Below are 18579 nucleotides of genomic sequence, written 5' to 3' on the forward strand. Positions count from 1 at the left end.
GCTAAAGCTGAAACTCCAGTAGTTTGGCCACCTCATGTGAAGAGTTGACTCCTTGGAAAAGACTCTGATGCTAGGAGGGATTGAGGGCAGGAGGAGAAGGGGACGACAGAGGATGAGATGGCTGGATGGCATCACTGACTCGATGGACGTGAGTCTGAGTGAACTCCGGGAGTTGGTGATGGACAGGGAGACCTGGCGTGCTGCGATTCATGGGGTCACAAAGAGTCGGACACGCCTGAGCAACTGAACTAAACTGAACAGTGCTATTAGCTATATCACTGTTATATATCAGCTCCCCAGAACTTTTAACTGAAAGTGTGTACCCTTTAGCTAACATCTCCCCATTCCATCTACCCACCATCTCACCCCCTCATAAGCACCATTCTACTCTCGGTCGGCTTTTGTAGATTCCACACATAAGTGACATCATACCGTTTGTCTTTCTTCAACTTACCTCATGTAGCCTAATGCCCTAAAGTTTCATCATGTTGCTGCAAATGGCAGGATTTCCTTCTTGTTCATGAATGACACTCCACTGCACACATACAATGCGTCATCTTTATCCATCCATTGGCAGACTCAGGTTGTTTCCATATCTTGGCTATTGTGTCACTGTTTCTGATACTGTGCCCCAGTCATATCAGCTCTGGGGAATTTGTCCCAGGTGAAAATTTCTCTTAAAGTCCCCCATTCCAAGTCTTTCACCCCAGGCACCCACTGCTGGGTTGCTATTTCTTCCAGTCCCCTCTCATTCCCCAACTCCTCCTTCACCACCACCTCCCAGACCAAACTCCCAACTCTGCTGACCAACCCCCTTGGCTCACTCACCTCACCTGACTTCAGTCACTGAACCAATGGACAAATACTGCCTGAACACTTGCTTTGTGCCAAGCACATTGTAGACAACACGTAGGAAGGGGAAGCAGAAGAAATCAGGCAAGGACGAGGGGCACACCCTGAAGGCTGGGGAAGCCACCTGTCAGCCACTCTGGGTCCTAACCCATTTCGGTTTGCCTCAAGGTCTCCACGAGTAACGGGGGTTTCCTGGGTCCACCCGCCTCCACGCAGTGTGGTGTGGAATGAATAGGTGAGGCAGTGATAACACACAAGCTGGAGTGAAGCGCTGGAGCCCATGTGGACAGGATGGCAGAGGCTTCGCGGGGTAACCCGAGGGCAGGACAGCCGCTTCGCTGGGGGGTGGATGAGGTAATGCTACTTGGAGGTGAGGTGTCTACGGCAGTTGGAGACAGAAACTAAGCATAGAGTAGTTGCTTCTCGAGTTTTTATTCACTGGCTTAGCAGGCATTATTAACAAATAAAGACTCGAGTTTCATATGTGTTGACCCAAGAAAACCTTGTTTCTCCCAGGGGGTGCAGAAAGTATAAAATTTTGAATTTTCACTTCAAATATGGCCCAAGTTAGAAGAACTCAGCCACCTGCAAACCTAAGCCTCCCTCTCCGAAAAGGAACTTGAGACTTCCCAGGTGACCAGAGCCCTATGAGACTCCTGAGCTTCCATATCACACATCAGCTTTAGGTTTTTACGGTCATCTGGGCTTCTTTTTCTGCCCTGAACTGCTGCTTTTCCCCTGATGGAAAGAGAAAGCCAAAGGTTTTTGTGCTTCAGGCCTACAGTTCAGTGCAGGCTGTCTGCTGCCCAGATGAGGCTTCCTGAGCTGTGCATCTCAGCTGGAGCTGGCACCGAGTGCCACAGGAAGAAGCCAGACCCCAGTATTCTCCGGGGACCTGTGGAGGCTCCTACCTGAACCTGTGGTCTGCGGAGCTGGGGATAAGGTAGCAGTGCAGCAATCAGAAGCCCAGGTTGGGGAAGGAGTACAGGAAGGTGCTGGCCATGGAAGGGAAGGCAAAAGAATGCATAGCTTCTAAGACCCTAATGTGCCAAGAATCACCCAAGACCTCAGGGGTAGCCCTGGCCCCAGAGGCCACCTGGCAAAGGCAGAAATCTCCTCATGACATCTTAGCCAACTTAGTTCCCTCTAGGAGTCAAGACTTGCCACTTCAGTCACCATTTAACATTTGAATTCAGGCCTTTGGGCTGTCCTCTCTGGAAGGGGGATCTGAGAGGCTCACCCACTTATTCCAACAGCACTCAGATTGCAGGGGTTACAAAAGAGAGAGAAATGAGAGAAAGGGGTCAGAGAGAGAGACGCATGTGGAGGACACAGGGTTCCATCCCTTCTTTAAGGGACAAGCTGCTGCTTCTGCTCTAGGAAGCCCTATATGGGACAGGACTGGCCTTGGACCCTCATCGGAGGAGTCCATGGGCCCAACCCTGCATGTCCCTGAGTAGTCAGGGGCTGGGATAACATAGGTGCCTCTTAATTTCAAACTCCAGCGCAGCCCCATGGGCCAGGATATCCAGCACACCCTGATCTATCTTCTGAAATTACAGAGGCAAAGGAAACATCCCTTTGGTTCTGTCTTGGCTCTGTAGATCACTGCTCAGGGGTCGCCAAGGGACTCAATCCCCTAACTCCCAGCAACCTCAGGTCTTCAGGACAGAGGTCACAGCCTCATCTTTTCACTCAGACCTGTTTCTAGCATGAGATCGGGGTGGGGGGCGGTGCTGAGGGTGAGGGGTCAAGGTGTATGGGCTCACAATTCAAAGATCCCAGATGCATGTCTGGGCCCTGACCCGTGCAGCTGTGGGCCCTGTGAAAGTTAGCTCAGCCTCCTCACCTTAGATGCTCGTAACACAAGGTGTCACCTCATCGTATTGCAGCGAAGAAGAAATGAGATCCGTGATGAGCTCGGTCTCTCACACACTAGCTGCTGTCATCCCTGCCACAAGCATGGCCTGGGAGGGCCCGTGGGAAGGCCCAGGCTCAGGACGGTGACCACATGGCTGCAGACGTGAAGGGTGGCCCGGCACACCCAGACCCTCAGGAGCCCTGAGATCTTCCCAGCCCACACCAGGGAGGGAGGGCCGCTCAGGGTCCAGGCTGTGGGGGCAGGGGAGTGGGCAGGTTTCCTCCGACAGGGGTGCTATTTCCACTAAATTCACGTCACCTTGGTCTGGGGGTGAGGCAGGGACACATAGAGACTGGCCTCACGAGGAGATCTGAGCCCCGGCACCAGAAGGTCCCCTTCCTCCTGCTAGGTCAGAGGGGCCTGGCTCTGCCCAGGAAGGGGGCAGTGGGTGATCTGAGAGTGGGGGTCCTGGAGGAGAGGAGCATGGCTCTGTCCCACCTGAAGCCTCCAGGGCTCACCAGGCCTGGCCCCCACCAGCACTAAAACACAAGCTCTTTGGGAACTTCCCAAGGGAACTCGCTCCTCCCGAAGTGGCCGTAGCATGCTGTCTTCTGGTAGATGGGCTTCTTCAAGTCCAAGTCCCTGCACATTCAGTAGAACAAAGGGTCAGTTTTAATGGAAAAGGAGCGGAGTGTCTTTCCCTGAATTTGGGGCACAGGAGTAATTAACAGACTATGAGTGTGTGGGGTGTTAATCACTCAAGAGCAATTCTCCCTAAATTTCCTATCTCTGCCATGCCACACCTTACAAGGTGACTGCCACTGGCGCTTAAGAAACAGTCTCAGGGTTCTGGGACAGCCTGATCAACCAGACAGACAGACGCACCAGGAATCAGGATTTGAACTCTGGCCTACACTCTGCTCCACTGACCTGGCACAGCCCAACATCGACACCGCAAGCTCCAGGAAGCAGGGGTGGCATTAGAAGTGAGAGCAGTTGGGTCCAGACTTGCTGACTCAATTCCCCCCAAATCCGGTGTTGCAGTTATCTTCCTAAGATCCCCCACCTGCTCAAAGATGGGCCCCCTGAAGTCAATGCTGGGCTCCTTCAACCTGAAAACTAGACATTCTGCATTTGGGGTTTACACTGTGCTGCGCCAAGAACTTGAAGCCTCTCCTGCTTCTGGGAGGCTGAACATCCTTCCTTCTGATTCTCTTTCCAATAAGCAAGCACCAGGTGGGGAAAGAGGGCTTTGCCCAACTGCAGGGGCGGCCCTTTTACCTGACGATAACACCAGGCCGAAGGTCAAAGTTCTTATTGACCACATCCAGCAGCTCTCTCTCTGTCTTCTGGGAGGTTCCATAGGTGAAGATGGAAATAGACAGTGGCTCAGCCACACCAATGGCATAGGACACCTGTCAGAAGAGCCCAGGGTCAGGGACAGGCCCCTCACGGAGACCTTGATGTCCTCAGGGAGAGGCTGCTGAAACCACACAGGCCCTGCCCAATACACTCTCCCTACCCCCAGCCCTCGTCTACCTAGAAACACCCGCCACTTCACAGCTGCAGTTTCCACACGTGCCCTGCTGCCTGAAGGCTTCTGCTGTCCCACTCCCACTTGCAGGACAGTGGCCACAAAACCCAACATGGCACAGTCATGGTCCTCCAGTAGTGTGGGCCTTCCGCCAGGCCAGTGCATCCCTACTGAGGGCAGGTGTGGGGGTGCGAGCAGGGTGGGGTTTCACCCACCTGCACAAGCACCCTCCTGCAGAGCCCTGCTTTCACCAGGGACTTGGCCACCCAGCGGGCAGCGTACGCCGCCGAGCGGTCCACCTTGGTGTAGTCCTTCCCAGAGAAGGCGCCTCCGCCGTGTGCCCCCCAGCCGCCATAGGTGTCCACAATGATCTTTCGGCCAGTGACACCGGCATCCCCCTGCGGAGGAAAAGGAAGACACGGAGGGCGGATGTGGGGGGAGGGGTGGCCGAAACACTGGCATGGCCACTAGACCACGGCTTGGAGACAGTCTCTGAAGCTTCTAGGAGCGTGTGTTCCAAAGACCCCCCTGGCTGAGAGTCAGCCAGAAACCCTGGGCTCTAATCCCAGTTCAGTCACTGAGTAGTCATTGAAGTCAGGTCAGCAGCTGGAACCTCGTCAGAAAAAGGCCCCTCGTCAGATGGGCCACTGGGGTCCCAGCCCACTCACCAAGCCTTCGTTGTAGGAGTAGATTATAATGGAGAAACCCGAGTTCAGAAGGGACCTGTGCTGGGACCAATATACCCTGGGCGGAGCCCCAGCTGGTGCCACCTGGCAAACATCATTCCCCGTTTGCTCAGGTGTCTATTCCGTGCAATGCCAGTCCACAGAGATGTTTGAGGGGGCTCTATATTAAATGATGCGGGGAAAGTCTGCATATTATACCACCACAACACCAGCCCCTCTTAGAAATCCACAGTTCTAAGCAGCGTGCCAAGGCCCTGAGCATGCCAAAGCCCTGAGAAGTTCTGCAGGAAAATACAGGACTTCCATTCACCCTGAGTTTCTGTGCCGCTCTGGCCTAGGACCCCACCCGAGAGCTCTGTTACGTGGCAACATGTCCACAGCAGAGATGCCTGGCAGTGGTCAGCAGCCTCTCCAAGGGGCTAGGCCACTCTCTGCTTGCTCATGCCTGTGGCACAGGAGAGAGGGGGCCACTCTGTGTCCCCACCTTGGTGCCCACAACAGCTGCAGGTTACATGTGGCCAAGACCCAGGAAGTGCTACCAGGGCAAGCCCACCAGGGCAAGCTCAGCACCTGTGATGGAAAGTTTGCTAGCCCCTTGGCTGGGAACCTCCCAGGACATGTCCCCCATCCCCCTGTACTGAGGGCACATAGCAGGCTACACAGAGCGAGCTGACTTCATATCTCACTCAGGGCCGAGTCACACAAAGCCAGCACCTCCTGCAGGCTTTGTGCTGGGGATGTAAGCAAAATCAGGGCTCATTCGGAGATGGGGATGCACCTGGGGGCCTCCGATGACAAAGCGCCCACTGGGCTGCAGGTGGTAGATGGTGTCCTCGTCCAGGTACCGTGCTGGCACGACAGCCCTGATCACCTGCTCCTTCAGGGCTCTGCGCATGTCCTCCAGCGCTATGTCTTCGTTGTGCTGCACGGAGATGACGACGGTATGGACGCGCATAGGGATGACGGCACCGTTGTCCTGCGTGTACTGCACTGTCACCTGGGGGAGGCAGGGTGGGAGGAAATGTGAGGTCCTGCCCAGACCTCAGGACACTCCGCTGCCGGGCACAGGTGCCCAGGAGGTGGACAGGGCTCCCCAAAGCTGGTGCCTGGTGCCATGAGCTGATCAGGCACGAGGCACAAGCTATTTCCACGTGACCACAATCAGTGCCACTTTGGAGACCCAGGTGTTGCAGAGTTTCCTCTGTGACTCAGCAGACGACTCCCTCTGTCTCAGAGGGTCCTGTGTGCCAGCAAATATCCCTCCACTAAAGACCTGTCTTGATCCTCCATGGCTCTAGGCAAGACACCCAGGCTTCTGCTAAGGAACACGGGAGTCCACAGACCACAGGCCTGCTGCCTCAGCTCCTCAACGGAGGGTCTCTGGAAACACATGTGCCCAGGGACCTTGTCTGGTGGAGGGACCTGAGCCAGGGTGATTGAGCTAAGAGGCAGCAGCAAGGCCTGGGTTGCCAGCCTCTGGGTATTTGGGCAAAAGCAAGGAAGAGCCGAGGGCACAAGGAGAGCAGGATCCTGTCTGCAGCCCCCCTGCAGGGCTGGCCACAGGACAGAGCTGGGATTCTCTCCCCGCAGCGTAGGTCAGTTCTGTGCCTGTTTCATGCATTACGGATGAATACTGAAGCCACCCCAGCAAGATGGCCAATACTGTCACCACTTTACAAACGAGAAAAGTCAGGCTCTGCGAAGAATAACAACGTCCTTGAAGTCACAGGCCAGTCAGTGAAAAGCCCAAGAGCCAGTCGCTGTTCTGCCTGCTCCCACAGCTTGTGTCACTGCCACGGCGGCACAGACAGAATGCTTCTGCACCCTGTCCTCTCCCAACACACCAGGGAGGGAAAGAGCCCATGTCCCAGCCTGCGCACCTTGGACTGCGCACAGAGTGAGAGGGAAAGAGGTGGTGAAGAAGGCAGATGAGTCTGGGAAAAAAAAAAAAAAGAAGCTGGCACTGACTGGGTGTGTACTCTATGCTACAAGGCATGCCAAATGCTGTGAGAAGTTGCTACCAGCCCCATTTCAAAGACGAGAGAAAATGGGCTTCCAGAATGTAAATACTTCAGTCAAGATCACACAGTCAGCAAAGGTGGGCTGTGACCTGGAACTGTGCAGCCTGGTAACTGGGCTCCGCCCAGAAGAAGGCTGTCACCCAAGACCCTCAGTACTGGAGCCCCAGGCCCCACTGCTACCCAAGGCAGTGTGGACCCACAAGAACAGTGCCCAGAGGGGCTATGGGGCCTGCAGGAGTGCAGCTACACCAGATGGCCCTGGCAGGGATGTTGGCCAGCAGGCACAGGCTGCTCCCACCCCAAGGGCCTTGATAGGACTGCAGGCAGCAAACGGAGTCTCCCTGGGGCTCTGCCTAAGGCAAAGACCCCTTCGATATCCATCAAACCCTATGTCCTGCCTGGTCCAAAGAACAATAGGGTGGGGTCCAGAAAAAGGAAGAGACAGAGCCCTGGCTGCACAAGGCTTGATCCTAGGGCAATGGGCACATGCGCACCAGCTGTGTACCGAGCACAGAACCTTTCCTGCTGGGCTGCGTGCACTCCCGGACTTGGGAGAGGAAGCTGGAGTTGGGGGGTTGGGAGCTCCAGAGGGGAGGCCTTCAGAGAAGGCTCGCTTCCTGAGTTGCTGCTGAGGTCCATCTCCACTGCTCCTGGGCTCCCCCACTCCGCCGCAAACCCCAAGCAGAGCTGTGGCTGAGCGAAGGGCCCCATGCGTTGTGCTTATCTCATCATGTCAGCAAGATGTGGAGAAAAGTAGGCCGCGGAAAACACAACCCTGGCCAGGTACAAAAATAGCCATTTGTACTGCCACTCCGCTCTTAGTTATCAGCAGCAAAAATTTGTTCAGGTGGAAAGGCTCATTCTGTTCACAGTGAACACCAGGGGCAGGTGACTAAAATCCTTGACCAGTAGACGAGAAGGCCCAGACATCGATCCTGGCACGGCACCCCTCCCAGGGTAGCAGGAGGTCGGCGGGGGACATTTATAAGAGAATTCAGTGTCTCCTTGCAAGAAGGGAAGGCCTGGAAGGGCCCGTCTTCCCCTCCCTCCCTCACTGCCCTCTGGACTCGGAAACCTCCTATTACTAAGCAGACACAGGAGGCCTTTGCTATTTCAGGGAATCTGATGTGTGAACCCTCCAGTGCTCACCCTCATGGAGAGAGAAGGAAATCTGAGCCACTCCACTTACTTCTTCTCATCTGTGTTCTAGGATTTCTCCACCCTTCTTCCCCATCCCCACATAGCTCTGGCACAGAACTTAGCAGGCAGGGCAGGCTCCTTTCTTTTGGTACCATCACAACCTACATATTTCAGCTCTTCTGCCCACCACCTTGAAGATCACCTGAGTGATGCTCATGATCCCACTTCCCAGTGTGGGGGTCATGTGGATAACACCTGAAGTCCCAAGGGCTTCCTTTAGGCCACAGAGACACTCTGTTGCTCCAGGTACAGCCAATATGCAACCTCCATCATGGGCAGCCTGACACCTGGGGAGTAATGTGGCAGAGTCACAAGCACCGTGCTGAACTATAAAACCACGTGAGCCAAATTCCAAGTGCAGGATAAGAAGACGTCCCGTTTGAGAGTGATCAGGGGAGACCAGAAGGAGGCAGGAACCAGGCTGGCCACTGAAGGACAGGTGGGGACCAGAGAAAGATTCCAAGGAAAGTGAGGGGTGAGCACACAGGTGCAAAGCACTGGGAAATGAAGGGAATGTGAGTGAAAGCATATGGATTGAGCAAAGACTGGGGTGGGGATCGAGGAAGGAAAAGCGAGAAGACCTGTAAATGCCTGCCAAATGCCAGAATAACAAATGGGTACTCCTCTCGCCTCAAGTAGGAAGTAGAAAGTTGTAGATGGTTCTGAGCAGATATAAGGAAATTAAAAGTGAAGTCCAAAGCAAATTAACTGAAGTTTCCAGGCAGAGAGAGCCTTTAGGAGGACATAGCCAAGCCTGGCCTGGGAAAAGGGGCCAGAGAAGAAGGGATGTTCCATAGGGAAAAGAGTAACCCAGATAGAGTGGAGACAGAGAGGGCCAGGGAAAAGTGGGCTCCATGAAACCCCTTTAGCTGAGGAGCACTCCTGGGGCCCATGTGTTTGCAGGATGAGTGAGAAATGGGGGCTGGTGATTCAGATAGACCTGCAGGTGGAAGATTTGGAAACCAAGTGTGCAGACGTGAAAATAACCCACAAGTGTGGGTAGGAGGAAAGAGAATGTAGAAGCAAGTGTCCAGACCCCACTGGAGTGCGGAAGTAGAGTTGGGAAAGGAGCTCCGAGGAAAGGGGCCATCAGGGTTGTCAGGATGTGGAGAGTGAAGGCAGGCAGAGGCCTCGGCATGTGCCAGCATTTGCATTACTGCCAGCTCTCAAATCCGGATTCAGTGCGCATTTCATCACTGCAGGGAACATGGGGTCAGGGCCACTGGCAACAGAGCCTCAGGATCAGCAAAGGTAAATCCTTTCTGTGAGAAGCAAAGCAAAAGGGCTGCAGCGAGCTACACACAGCGCTTGTTCATGGGGTATTCAAGCTTTGCGCAAGACATGGAGACCTGACAGGCAGTGGCCAAAAGTCGGAAACCAGTTACGAAGGTTTGAGGTAGGAACTGGGGAATCATATTACCAGAGTAAACATATGCTAAGTCCCGCCTCCCAAAAATCTAGAACTGTTCATTTTTCTGTATTTAAAACTTTTTCATACTAAAATGTTGGCGGATCAGGGGAGAAAAGAAAAGATTTATCTGGAGCAGAAGATTTTTCAAATAGTTCTTTTCAGATTCAACAATTCTTTGAGTGCCCAGACAGAACATTTTGATCTTAACATATGACCAGAATCAAGAGAAAGGGGTTTGTTTGGGGTGCATTTCTGGAGCCCTGCAGGGCGTCAGAGAGCAGGGGCTCACCTGCGTCTTGGAGTCCGGCCGCAGCCAGGGCAGCTGCCCTGAGCGCCGCAGCTCTGCCATGCGGGCGTTGAGCCTGTGCGCCAGCATGATGGTGAGGGGCATGCACTCCTCCGTCTCATCCGTGGCATAGCCAAACATCAGCCCCTGTAGCAGACACCCATTTCAGACTACAGGTGACAACTCTCTTCAGATCTAAAGCCCCGCTGGCCCTCCACCCTCCCAGGCATATGACTTTTATACTGGGTATTTGTGGAGGGGACGACAGGGTCCCCAAACCCAACACTCTAGGTAGGGAGACAGGCCACATCGGGCATTCCCAGCCCATCCTGCCCTCCAGCTGGGCTGTGTGACTCCAGACATGGGGGCAGGGGAGCTCTGCCCCACAGCGCACTCAGACCATCACACATGAACAGCCAGCCCTGTGACACAGAGCACACTCCACTGCTGTTCTGATGTGGTGCCCATACTTAGCATTTAGTGACCTGATCTCCGGCACCGACATCCTCTTCATTTCTGTCCAGGTGGACACACTGGGCGATATCCGGGGACTGCTGCTCCAAAGCCACCAGCACGTTGCAGGTCTTAAAGTCAAAGCCTGGGCACAAGGAGAGCAGGCCTAAGCAGAGGTGGGCTGGAGCTCCTGGGGCTGCTTGGCACCCAAGAGGGCATTTAGTGTTGGGGTGGGTGGTCTCTGCCATCAGTCTAGGCTCGGAACTGAGGCCTAGGATGGGGAATGTCAGTATCCTTCTCATCCTATCACATGGAACTCTTTAGTCAAAACAAAAACCCTCCACAACGTATTAAACTACACCTCAATTAAAAATATATACCCTACACAGAATGGCAGTATGAAAACCAGATAACAATTACGGCTGCTCTGGTAGAAGGGCGGTGGATGACCAAGGGCCTGCCCCCTTAGGCTCTCCCTGAGGTTGAAAATCACTGCACTAAGTGAACATCAAGGGCCCTTCCAACACTGCCTGTCAGAGCCCAAGTATCAAAAACATACACCAAACCCAAGTATCAAATATACTGAATAATAGGTGCACGTGGACCATCCAGAGACACTCCCGAGTCGGAGTGCTCTGAGCCCAAGGTGCGCACAGGGCCTGGAGCAAAATGGAAAAACCACACCTCTGGAGGCCGAGGCCCCTGCCAGCCTATACCCAAAGCTCAAGCACAGAGATGGAGCTAAGTTCCCTCCTCCTGCCTGGCCAGGGCTGGGGACAGTGGGCAGGGGCCTGGGACACAGACATCTTGGGTAGCAGCAGCTCAGGCCAAGAAGCCCCACAAGGGAGCCACTAGGCAAACTGCACACTCTTCCCAAATTGGTTTTCCCCATCTTGCTGGGCTCAGCTACAGGATAGATATGAATGAGGAGCCAAAATGCACCACAAAGTCAAGTATCAGCGACACAGTGACTGCCACCCTCTCCCAAGCTGTTCTCCCACCCATGTGGCCAGATGGGCTAACTAAAACAAATAAAACCACAAAAATACCCCTAGGTTCAACCTACTATTTACCTACAAGCTTCAAGTGAAGACCTACCACCAAAGGCAGTAAACTGGAACCTGCTCAGCTCCAGCCAGGCTTTCCCAGCTGAGCCCTCAACCAAAGTAAACTCAGGTTCAGCTTAAACACAACCTCCTTTTCCACCTCCACGGGGACCCTCTGCCTAGAAAGCTCCTCCTCTGACCCCCGTCCCCTCCACAAGCCCATCCAGCTCTCAGTAAACACCCCCGAATGGCCCCCACCCCAGCTCTTCAGTGCACACTCTGCCGCCAACTCGCTGCCGAGCGTCTCGTACCGCATCCCACTTAATGCCAGGCAGTGCCTCTACTCAGGAGTGCCAGGCCACCTTGTCCTCTGCAGCCCCCATTCCTAGTGAAGGCTTCTGAAACAAACCAGGGAACAGCCTTCAGCCGCCAAGGACTCACCAAATCCCCATTTTACCTTACACTTCCTGTCTAAATAATAAATCTCAGTGCTGAGACGTAATGAAAGGCTCCAAGTCACTTGGGAAAACAGTTCAGGGCACTAAGGGGAGAGGAGGAGGGCTTAGAAAGGTCAAGTCTGCAGCAAAGAGCAGTGGGGGCCTCTAGCACGGGGGCCTTGTGACTGCAGCCCAGCCCGCAGCCTGCCAGTCCCCTTGGTGCAGGCGTGCTGACAATAAGAGCTGGGCCCACTCCTGCTTCTCTCTTCTAGGGGATGTGACACCCCTGGGGAAACAACTTTCCTGCTACCTAAACGCAGAACAAAGTTTGCTCTTGAATAAGTAAATAATAAGTTGGCTATTCTTGGCAGAACAGGGTGAAGGCTTGCAAAGTAATGTGGCAGGGAGCTGCTGTTCTGGGACAATGTGCCTGCTCTGTGAACACCCTTTGTGCTGGCTGGGAGAAGCAGCCTGTACTCACTGGTTTCTTCTTCCCAGAGGTTCTTGATACATCCGCAAAATTTCTGTTTGCTCAGGTGAGTCCTTTGGGCAAGCCAGCATGTAGGTGGCTACACCGAGCTTCTGTGCGTCTATGCCCTCACACAGAGAGGGCCTCTCTCACATAAAAGACACATGCATGTCACTGCAGCCTGCCGATACCACATACCACCCCAAACAACCAATAAGCAGACCAGTGTACCCCAGCCCTAGAATCGGGCCCTCGTGCCCTGTCCTTTGACGCCCTCCAGGCTGGGCTCCTTCCCAGCCTGCCTGTTCCTACCATGCAGGCGTCTGCTTCAGGGCCCTCAGTTCTCACCCCCACCTCATCACAGGGCTCCTCCTCAACTCCAGCCAGTGCCTGGGCCTCTTCTTGGGGTTGCAGGCTCCCACACTGCCTGGCACTGGAGCCACCCTGGACCTGCCTGTCTCTTCCACCTGCTTTTGACACCTGTACTGGACTGAGTCAGCTTCTTCTCTATGTGAGGAAGAGTAGCCTAGCTTAGCAGAAAGCACAATCCCAACTGTGGATAGCCACTTACTGATTGTGCCACCTTATATGAGTTATTGACATCTCTAAGCCTCCGTTTCCTCATCTGCATCATAGGGAGTTGAGCAGAGTTCCTCCAACAATTAGGTAGGAAGACACACACACACACACACACACACACACAGATCTGCCCCAGCGCCTGGCAGACAGCATGTCCCCAAGAGAGGCAGCCCCTTGGACCCAGAGCTTTTTCCTCTTCTAAGAAGTTAGGACCATAAACAAGACCAGAGTCAGCAACAGATGGACAAGGGCCAGTCTGCCTGGGCTGCCATACTGTTGCCAGAGCTTGCAAGCCTGGACCCTGGCAAGTGGGCCTAGAGGTAGAAGCATTTGCTCTTCCAGAAGATGGAGAGCCTTAGGTGGGCTCCATCCCGGGGACCCTGGCCTCACCCTTGGCGGAGTCATCGTAGCCGATGTGCTGGATGGTTTCCCGCACCACACGCTGGTAATCCACCATGGCCACGGAGGTGATCTCCCCGCACAGAAGCACCATGCCCGTCTTACACACCGTCTCTGAAGGCAAAGAGGCAGGCTAGTGGCCACATGCCAGCTAAGGGGCTCCACACCTGGACCTCTCACAGTGCTGACAAAGACCCGCACAAGAGGCCACTCCAGGAACAGGCTCCAGAAGGACAGTCATGGTGATAACAGACAGTGCAGCCCAGCACAAGTTCTGACCATCTTCACAGGCTGCTCAGAGAACTGCACTTTGGAAAGAACTGGTCACATGAATTCCAAGTTTTTATACCACGCACTTACCACTTGCCCGATCTTGAACTGCTTATTCAGCCTCTGCTGCTGGATGGAAATAATCATAATACTGCTGTGTGCATTACAACGAGACAATGGCTGTATGTAGTCATAAAGAATGCAGCCAGCATACATGAGGCCTCTTTTGCCCCCTTACTGCTAAAGCTCCACTGCAGGCTTTAGGGTATGGGGTCCTGAGCACAGAATCAAGGCAAGTTATTTATAAACATGTCAGGGTGAAGTTCACCCTTAGAGGGACACGGGTCCCCACAGCGCTCAGTCTGAGGATTAGGGTGGTGCTGGAGAGGGAAGGGTGGGTCTGAGTATTGGACAAAACAAGGTGCTGACTGTGAGGAGACTGGGGCTCTGGTCTCCACATCAGGACCCCTACCCCTTGACCTTGGCCAAGGGATACCCAAGATCCCTCTGTAAAGTTGAAGAGACTAGTCCTATCACCCCGGGGCCCTCTAGGCCCTGAAGTCCCCAGTTCTCTGCTGTGCCGAGGGCTTCAACATGAGCACAGGTTTCAATTTGAGCCCACTCAGGTCTCCAGTAGGAGGGGTCAAGCATTTCTTACCACAGGCCACCTTGGCATTGGGGTCCTGCTTGAGATGGGCATCCAGCACTGCATCACTGATCTGGTCACAGATCTTATCTGGACAAGAATGAACATGAGTAAAATTCATAGACATGTTAAGCCTAAAAACTGAAATGTTAAAATAATTAGATATTTTGTCAATTTACATATTAAGTCTACCTAAGAGGACACTTTTAAAGTATAAAAAATTGTAAATTTTTGGAATTTTTATTTCTTCCCACTTTTGCCTTAATTTTGGATGATGTATATTATATAAAGTCATAGAATTCCCTAAAAGAAAAGTATATTCCAAAGCCAGTTACAAGAGTCTATAGTAACTCACATATACACACATGTATAGTCTTCCAATTAAAAAGTATCTATTCATAGAAAACTAGATTTATAGGAATATCTAACTATATCTAAATAAATAATAGATATAGATGTGCAAGGAACTAAGATATACACACAGAAATATCTCATTCCTCAGCATATTTCCTTAAATTCTAACATCAAGCAAAGTCCTAGAAACAGAATGTAAAACACTAATGACGTCAGTGAGATTAGGTGCCGCAGGTAGAAGAGGACAGATCAGGTAGATGCACAGTACGGCTGGTCCCAGCAGCTACAGAGCACCGTGCATAAAGCCACGCCCACTTCCATGACTCCACCTGTAAGACTCCTGCAAGAGAACCTCCACACATCACTGCCACTGTTGTGCAGAACACTTCCACAAGCCTTTCTGAGATCCTCCCCACCATCACTCAGCCTCCTGAAGGCCAGATGTCCCAGCAGCTGGGTCTGACCTCCTCATCAAGGCGGGACTGAGAAAAGTTCAACATGGGCTGGTACTTCATCTTATTCTTCTATGATTTGCCTTAAATATTCCCCATGGTCAATGGGATTTCCCTAGTGATCCAGTAGTTAAGAATCCGCCTGTTGATGCAGGGGACGTAGGTTCAATCCCTGGTCCAGGAAGATCTCACATGCTGGAACAACCGGGGTGTGGCACCTGCTGAGCCCCTATGCCTAGAGCCCGTGCTCCACGAGAGAAACCACCACAGTGAGAAGTCCGCACACGGCAACTAGAGAGCAGCCCCCCTCACTGCATCTAGAGGAAGCCCATGCACAGCAACAAAGACCCAGAGCAGCCAAAATATATAATTTAAAAAGGACTCCTCGTGGTCGAGCATGTAGACGCTGTGGAGAAATCCACTCCTGCTCTGGAGTTATGTGTACTGCCAATGTTTACAAACTCAGAAATAAAAGTGATGTCTATTTGCACATATTACATCTTGTTTAGTGTTCAAAATACCCACAGAGTCCACTCTTAGCAAGTTACTAAGATTTTTCCCAGACTCATTGGAGTATAATTGGTATACAAAAATTTGCATATAATTAATGTATGTAAATTTGGCAAGTTTGGTCATATGTACATACTTGTGTTACCACCACCTCAATCAAGATTTAATAAACATCCATCACCTCTCAAATTTCCTTGTGTCCCTTTTGTCATTTTCTAGGTTTTTAAATTAAGAATGCAGGCTCAGAATCAAGCACTTCTGATTTTGAAAGTACATATGAAATTCTGTAGTTAACATGTTAATCTGAAGGTTAATTCTCTAATCTTTCCTTCAGAAGCTGCTACTAAATATATATTTGAGTTTTTCCATCTCCCTGCTGATCCTGGTTATAAATCAAGGTTTGCCTGAGTTCATGCCCCTGCAACCACCTACCAGTAAAGGCCTCCTGCTGCTCAAATATCACTTTAGACCCAGCCATCAGGACTCCTAGGAGCCACTCACATGCTGACCATGGATGACTCTGCTCGCTCAGAGGACACAAGTCACATGTTTCCAGTGCACACAGGGAAATGGGATAGGGATATTAGGGATAAGCTGGAGTTGAGCAAGGGTACTGAGATAGCTGCGTAGATTAAGATAATGCCTTAGGAGGTCCTTTCTCAACTGTTTAAGGCTTTCAAATTTTCTATCAATATCACTTAGTAGCCTTAAGATAGCTAATAGTTTTCTTGGAAGTTGAAAAGGAAGCATTAATTCTGTCTTGCTGATGGAGAGGAATTTAGCACTGGAATGACAAGAAGAAAACCACCAAGAAAACTGTTTTACATGGACAGCTAATGTACAGTGGTAAGCTGAATCAGACAAATTGAAGGGCTGCCCTTAAGCAGACAGAATAGTCAATTGACTGGAATTTTCATTCTCTGCCCACTGAGTACATAGCTGTGTGCACAGTGGGACCACTGGCCACTGTCTGAAAAAGCACCCACTTCCTCCACGTGGAGCACATTCTATATATGGCCATTTTCTGACCTGTAGATGGCCTGCATAAGTCATGGCGCTGTCCAAAATACATCAGACATAGCAGTGAATCTGAGACTACGAGTACAGTAAACCTAGAAACTTTATAAAGTCATGCAGAATGAAAGATGCTGTTCACATTGAAATGAGCTAAGCTACAAACAACATTCAGTTTAAGCCAAGATTTCTCAGCAGCACTACTGACATTTGGGGCTGGAAAATTTCTTTGTTGTGGGGGATGGTCTTGTGTTTAGAAGCACACCTGGCCTCTCTCCACTGACTGCCAGTATCAGGCCATGCCTCGACCCCCTGGAATAGCTGTAACAACCAAAAAATGTTTCCAGATCTTACAAAATGCCCTTAGGGGAAAAGGGTTGCAAAACTTTCCCCAGTTGAGAACCAGTGGCTAAAGCATATGGAAGGGGCAGTGCACCGAGACATCTAAAGCTGAGCTACAAGGTATGAAGATTAAAGCTCTTTGAGAAATAGCAAGGATGAGGAAGATGAAAGAAAGTTAAACTCGGTAATGATAAGTCACCAAAAAGTTCAAGTACTCTGGTGAATTTTGAAGAGGTGCTTAAATACATAAATCAGTGAACCCCCAGGGTTCTCCTAGATCAGTGGTTCGCAGAGTGTGGCTCCCACATCAGCAGTATCAGCATTGCCTGGGAACTTCTTCAGAACACAAATTCTTGAGCCTCACCCAAGACGTATTAAATCAGGAACTCTGGGGGTGGGGCCCAGCACTCTGTGTTCTAACAAGCCCACTGGGTGATGGTGATGCACCCTGAAGTCTGAGAACCACTGTCCCAGAAACTGCAGGCTCCCATTGTGGTCTTCACGGAAGCCTCTCTCATTCCTCCACATCGCACTTCTCAGAGATGAAAAAAAATAAATGCTGGAATTTTCTTTCAGGATCTCGAGATCTGTCTCAGCCCCTATTAGAATGCACTGCTGTTCATTTCTAAACTCTACATGCTTTACATTTGAAACTTAGTGACCCGTGGTCTTGTTTGTGGGAACATTCTCTGTTGACTTAAGCTGCTCATTGATAAAAAAAAAAAAAAAGCTTTACCAAAAAAACAAAACAAAACTCTGTACAAAGTGAATACCTGATGATACATTCTACACATACAATATGTTTATCCAACTAACCATATATTCTCTATTGTAGCCCCAAGAAAACACTGGTGGTGGGCAGCAGCACAGACCCTTGGCTTCATTAACTTACAGTCTATTATTTGCATAACAAGTGAATGTTTTACAAAACTGCAAATTAATAAAATAAAAAAGATTGCGTATTGTTCTTCTTGAGATTCTTTGTAGTAATTTACGCACATTGTTTTCCAGGCCTCCAGTAACAGCCCCCTACCCCGTATAGGCTGCCATCTGTCCAGGACCACCTACTTACCCGGGTGCCCCTCTCCTACAGATTCCGATGTGAACATGAATGCTCCTTCCTCACTTAGAGAATGATCACACAAGCCATCCACTGGTCCATTCATCTCTTCACACTTCTCCACTCAGCTTCTTCAAGGTAACAATTTTAATGCTGGGACCTGGCCTAAGGTTTTTTTAATTTTCCTCCTTTAAACCCAACAGGCTCGTCTTTGGCAGAGCCACGGGGCTCACTTCTGCGTAAGTGCCCGTCAGCACGTGAGAGTAAAGGTGCGGATGGGTGAGGAGGAGGGACTGGAGAGCAATGTGTCACTCCCTCTGACTGGTCAGAGCTTGCTCCTGAGGGACTCCTATATATGGGAAAGTGAAAGTACTTGAATAATCATGTGAAAAAACTGGAGGAGTTCATTTTCTGGGAGAGGGGGTCTTCTTACCTTGAGGAATTTCAGCCCTCAGCTCTCATCTCCCAAGCCCTAAGCGTGTGATCAATGTATGGCAAAGAAGGCTGCATAGATTCTGCAGAACTGAAGCTCCTCTGGGACTTTGCTTTAGCTCTGCAGCTCATCTCCTCAGTGCTCCAAGGCTAACATCCCACGTAGGAGGTGGGGGTCTGTGGTTGCCCAGGGATACAAATAGGAAGTAAAAAACTCCTTCCCAGGGATATGGTTTAGGCTGAGATCACAGCACAGGGTGGCTGG

At 51.4% G+C, this 18579-nt stretch overlaps 1 protein-coding gene across 1 annotated transcript; it reads right to left on the reverse strand.

The window, feature by feature from the left end:
- Window positions 1-1276: 1276 nt before the first annotated feature.
- On the reverse strand, window positions 1277-17988 carry MAT1A (methionine adenosyltransferase 1A). The gene is made up of 9 exons (XM_055566437.1): window positions 17895-17988; window positions 14163-14240; window positions 13226-13348; window positions 10337-10449; window positions 9855-9998; window positions 5712-5930; window positions 4463-4645; window positions 3995-4128; window positions 1277-3355 (listed from the first exon to the last, which is right to left on the reverse strand). Exons 1-9 carry the CDS (start codon window positions 17986-17988, stop codon window positions 3253-3255), a joined length of 1191 nt encoding a protein of 396 aa, XP_055422412.1. The 3' UTR covers window positions 1277-3252.
- Window positions 17989-18579: the final 591 nt, after the last annotated feature.

Source organism: Bubalus kerabau, chromosome 1 (assembly GCF_029407905.1).
Source record: "Bubalus kerabau isolate K-KA32 ecotype Philippines breed swamp buffalo chromosome 1, PCC_UOA_SB_1v2, whole genome shotgun sequence".
In the NCBI taxonomy this organism is placed as follows: Eukaryota; Metazoa; Chordata; class Mammalia; order Artiodactyla; family Bovidae; genus Bubalus; species Bubalus kerabau.

Coding starts and splice junctions, on each gene's coding strand:
- MAT1A (XM_055566437.1), bottom strand. CDS start 17,988: ATGAATGGACCAGTGGATGGCTTGTGTGATCATTCTCTAAGTGAGGAA. Junction 13,349..14,162: donor CAATGCCAAGGTGGCCTGTG/GTAAGAAATGCT, acceptor CTTTGCCTTCAG/AGACGGTGTGTAAGACGGGC. Junction 4,129..4,462: donor GCAGGAGGGTGCTTGTGCAG/GTGGGTGAAACC, acceptor CTCTTCTGACAG/GTGTCCTATGCCATTGGTGT.